This window comes from Palaemon carinicauda, unplaced genomic scaffold (genome assembly GCF_036898095.1).
Source record: "Palaemon carinicauda isolate YSFRI2023 unplaced genomic scaffold, ASM3689809v2 scaffold170, whole genome shotgun sequence".
Classification (NCBI taxonomy): Eukaryota; Metazoa; Arthropoda; class Malacostraca; order Decapoda; family Palaemonidae; genus Palaemon; species Palaemon carinicauda.
The window spans coordinates 232,501-237,788 of NW_027169259.1; the positions used below are offsets into that span (position 1 = coordinate 232,501).

General features: G+C 38.9%; 1 protein-coding gene across 1 annotated transcript in view; it reads left to right on the forward strand.

Annotated features, from left to right (window-relative positions):
* DCTN2-p50 (dynactin subunit 2) overlaps positions 1-14 on the forward strand; it is a gene marked incomplete at its 3' end in the record, with an annotated part of 215,004 nt that extends 214,990 nt beyond the window's left edge. Inside the window, exon 5 of the mRNA XM_068368220.1 lies at positions 1-14. This exon is cut by the window's left edge and continues 212 nt beyond it. Within this exon, the coding sequence (XP_068224321.1) occupies positions 1-14 (14 nt within the window).
* Positions 15-5,288: the final 5,274 nt, after the last annotated feature.

Here is a 5,288-nt window from a genome sequence, read left to right on the forward strand (position 1 = left end):
TAAAATAGTTTCATGTATGTGATTGTGAAATATCACACGTTTGTAACTTCAAGTAGAATTATCGTAAGAGTATGATTTTAAAATTTTATGTAATAAAAATGCATATGGGAAATAGATCTTAAAATAAGAATTTTAAGTGGAGATACTTCCCATGTTTATAGGATAAGTACTGTATTTATAGAATGTAAGAGGGGGAATCTAAATTCTGCAAGAGCAGACAAATTTAGTCTGAATTTGAGAGGGATGTTGAGAATATATGGAAAACAATTAAAGAGGCATAAGAAGGGAAAGATTTGGGAGTCGCTGAGATTTAGAGGCAGTGCTGTGTTGCTTTATGGCTTTCGTCACTTTTTTCTGGCCCAAAGACTTGTGGGGTGTATGACGCGGGACCATTGATTAAGTGATTCAGGTTTGTATATTTTGGAAGAATACAAATTGCTATTAAAATTTGTTGTTAATTCCTGTGTGGATACAAACTTCTGAGTCATTTAAAGGGAAGTCTTCTCTCTTTGACAGTTACAAGTATGTACAAGTATTAGCCAAAGTAAAAAATGGATATGCAGGGACATTTTAGTCCAATCATTTAGGTCCAGTCTAAGACTAAGCTACAGTAGTGCCATATGAACATTAAGTATAAAAAATGCAGTGTATCTAATATAATTGTTTGTAACTGAGAACATGTTACTGTATTCTTACCTCCATTAGGGTGTGGTTCAAGCGAGAACTTCAGGTCTGTCCTATGAGCACACTCAGACTTGATCAACATATCATACCCTTGAAATGTAGTGAATAATTGAGGCCTTTGATAAAAGTTAGGTGTCCTGTAAGAGCTTAGGCTAGACTATCTATTGAGCTGCAACAAAAGGGCCTAAAGAAAGTGTCCAAAGATCTGTGAGTACAATCATTCAGGTAGTGATCTATGAAAGTGTTTTGTCTTTTCCAGACACCAGCCCCGAGAAATTGGGCTACTGAGTGGCTCCTGCCGAACACTAGGGTTGCAGCAAGACCACTGTGTCATGTGCTCAAAGGGGGTCCCTAGGGGGGTCTTTCAGCCAAAAAAAATTGTATTTTTGAACACCATTTTGGAGCGGCCGGTACTCCACACCTCTCCCTGACCTAATCCTTCTCCAACCAGACCTTCAATTCCTGAATTTTCCTCTCCACGTCCTCTCCAAAATCCTAAACCTCAACGTCCACGAAAACCTCCTTCAAAGACACAATGAGCCCCCTCCCATACTCTCCTCCACCTTCATCCACACGAACCTCTCCCTCTATCCCTGTCACTCCTTCTGAGCAAATCCACCTCACCAATAACTCACACCCCTGTCACCTCTAACTCCTTAAGCAACTTTCCCAACCTTTCCTATATCCGCCATCAGAAATCCTGCAAGCGCCTCACGCCCCTCCAACCCCTTTAAACCACCCTCCACTAATTGGAATGACCTAGACCTCATCACTTGCCCCATGGGTGCCTTTATTGCGTCACATTTTAAATGCACATAGAATTACCGTATATTACCGTGTAAAGGGCGAAATTTTAAGACCAATTTTGGATGAAAATAATCAGGGTTCATCCATTACACGAGAGATACTTTTGGAATTAGGAAAATATTTATTTTCTCGATCTCTGTTGTGTTAAGGTACAGTATTCTGATTGAATAGGTTAGTAGTTTGGAAAGATTGACTTAAAATCATATAATATACATACATATACCAAGGCACTTCCCCCAATTTTGGGGGGTAGCCGACATCAAACAATGAAACAAAAAGGGGACCTCTCCTCTCTACGTTCCTCCCACCCTGACAAGGGACTCAACCGAGTTCGGCTGGTACTGCTAGGGTGCCACAGCCCACCCTCCCCCGTTATCCACCACAGATGAAGCTTCATAACACTGAATCCCCTACTGCTGCTACCTCCGCGGTCATCTAAGGCACCGGAGGAAGCAGTAGGGCCTACCGGAACTGCGTCACAATCGCTCGCCATTCATTCCTATTTCTAGCACGCTCTCTTGCCCCTCTCACATCTATCCTCTTATCACCCAGAGCTTTCTTCACTCCATCCATCCACCCAAGCCTTGGCCTTCCTCTTGTACTTCTCCCATCAACTCTTGCATTCATCACCTTCTTTAGCAGACAGCCATTTTCTATTCTCTCAACATGGCCAAACCACCTCAACACATTCATATCCACTCTAGCTGCTAACTCATTTCTTACACCCGTTCTCACCCTCACTACTTCGTTCCTAACCCTATCTACTCGAGATACACCAGCCATACTCCTTAGACACTTCATCTCAAACACATTCAATTTCTGTCTCAGTCACTTTCATTCCCCACAACTGCGATCCATACATCACAGTTGGTACAATCACTTTCTCACACAGAACTCTCTTTACATTCATGCCCAACCCTCTATTTTTTACTACTCCCTTAACTGCCCCCAACACTTTGCAACCTTCATTCACTCTCTGATGTACATCATCTTCCACTCCACCATTTGCTGCAACAACAGACCCCAAGTACTTAAACTGATCCACCTCCTCAAGTAACTCTCCATTCAACATGAAATTCAACCTCGCACCACCTTCCCTTCTCGTACATCTCATAACCTTACTCTTACCCACATTAATTCTCAACTTCCTTCTCTCACACACCCTTCCAAATTCTGTCACTAATCGGCCAAGCTTCTCTTCCACGTCTGCAACCAGTACAGTATCGTCCGCAAACAACAACTGATTTAACTCCCATTCATGGTCATTCTCGTCTACCAGTTTCAATCCTTGTCCAAGTACTTGAGCATTCACCTCTCTCACCACTCCATCAACATACAAGTTAAACAACCACGACAACATCACACATCCTTGTTTCAGCCCCACTCTCACCCGAAACCAATCTCTAACTTCATTTCCTATCCTAACACATGCTTTACTACCTTTGTAGAAACTTTTCACTGCTTGTAACAACCTTCCACCAACTCAATATAACCTCATCACATTCCATATTGCTTCCCTATCAACTCTATCGTACTCTTTCTCCAGATCCATAATCGCAACATACACCTTCTTACCTCTTGCTAAATACTTCTCGCATATCTGCCTTACTGTAAAAATCTGATTCATACAACCCCTACCTCTTCTAAAACCACCCTGTACTTCTAAGATTGCATTCTCTTTTTTATCCTTAATCCTATTAATCAGTACTCTACCATACACTTTTCCAACTACACAACAAACTAATACCCCTTGAATTACAACACTCATGCACATCTCCCTTACCCTTATATAGTGGTACAATACATGCACAAACCCAATCTTCTGGTACCCTTGACAACACAAAACACATATTAAACAATCTCACCAACCATTCAAGTACAGTTCCACCCCCTTCCTTCAACATCTCAGCTCTCACACCATCCATACCAGATGCTTTTCCTACTCTCGTTTCATCAAGTGCTCTCCTCACTTCCTCTCTTGTAATCTCCCATCACCGGCACCTCAACACCCACAACAGCAATCATATCTGCCTCCCTATTCTCCTCAACATTCAGTAAACTTTCAAAATATTCCACCCATCTTTTCCTTGCCTCCTCTCCTTATAACATCCTTCCATTTCCATCTTTCACTGTCTCTTCAATTCTTGAGCCAGTCTTCCTTACTCTCTTCACTTCTTTCCAAAACTACTTATTCTTTCATATGAACGACCCAATCCCTGACCCCACCTCAGGTCAGCTGCCCTCTTTGCCTCACTTACCTTGCGCTTTACTTCTATTCTTTTCTTTATATTTTTTATACTTCTCTACACTATACTCTGCAGCCATTCTTCAAAAGCCCTCTTTTTCTCTTCCACTTTTACCTTCACTCCATTCCACCATTCACTGCCCTTCTTCCTGCTGCCTCCAACAAACTTCTTGCCACTCACATCACTTGCAATCCCAACAAAATTTCTTTTACTAACTTATACTCATTTTAATTATGGTATGCAGTTTTACGTTAAAGTGAAATAGAAATACCTACCGGTAATTTTATCTTTATTTATTTTTAGTACTGAATTAGGACTGTGTTGTCCAAAACCTAGATTTTCCATATGTACCAGTACTCAATTTTTCTACTTAGTAGTTAGGAAGAATTTACCTAATAGCATATAATAATATGCTCAGTATCATCATACACTGTAGTTGTGATTTTATGTAAAATAAAAATAATTATTTTTTTTCTTTATTACAATACTTCAGTCACTAAAAACTTGTTTCGGACAACTAGGAATGATACGGGTAGTGGTGATTGTCCGAAACCTCAAAATTTGCAGGTTATCGGGACCTACACTGTAGTATACATGAAAACAATGATGCAAACAAGTTAAAAAAAAAAAAACTTTTTTTTTATATACTGTACTTGAAATTAAAAACAATCAAAATCAACACTGCCATTCGAACTAATAAAAAGTGTTTTAAAAAATTCATTAGGACAGCATTGTCATGGGAATAATAATAATAAAAACAAATAATATACGTATAGAATACTCAACTTTGGACACTTTAATCCTTAGGCCTGTGAATATCAGGGGAGTCTATGGAGGGAGGTGTCTTGTCCTACTACTCGTCCCTGGATTCTGTAATTAGGCCTGAGGTATAGTATCAGCTGATACAAACATACACTAAAAAAAAAAAAAAAAATCTATCAAATTGTGAAAAAAGTGCAAATACAGATAAAATTAAATAAAAAAATAAAAAGGAACAACAGGAAATAAAATCACTCCCATTAATTCATAAAATAGTAACAGTAGTGATGAATAAACAGATAATAGGAATCATCCATTATTAATTATGCAAAAGCAAATTACATAAAACAAATTATCAATCGAACAGAAATTATGGAAAGATAAACTATCAATCGAACAGAAATTATGGAAAGATAAACTATCAATCAAACAGAGATTATGGCCATAATATACAAAGAAAATTACAAGAATAGAAAATCATCATCAAACATTATTAATCATAATGATATATCATCTAATATCTTAAACGGCTGTATAATAAATCAATGAGCATCATTATCAAACAGTTAATCAACTTTATCATACTAATAAAAGTATTATCAAAAACAATGTACTAGCACAAAAAATAATCAACACTGTATACACAACGATACCTACTTGCATAGGTATGTTCTCGGCGACACCCAGACCTGTCATTATGTTTGGCATGCCTTGGGCCCCCTGAATCACTTCCACTGCTGGAGTGTTCCCCACACCCCTGCATTCATTGTGCAAATTCTGGCGGGCGGTCCT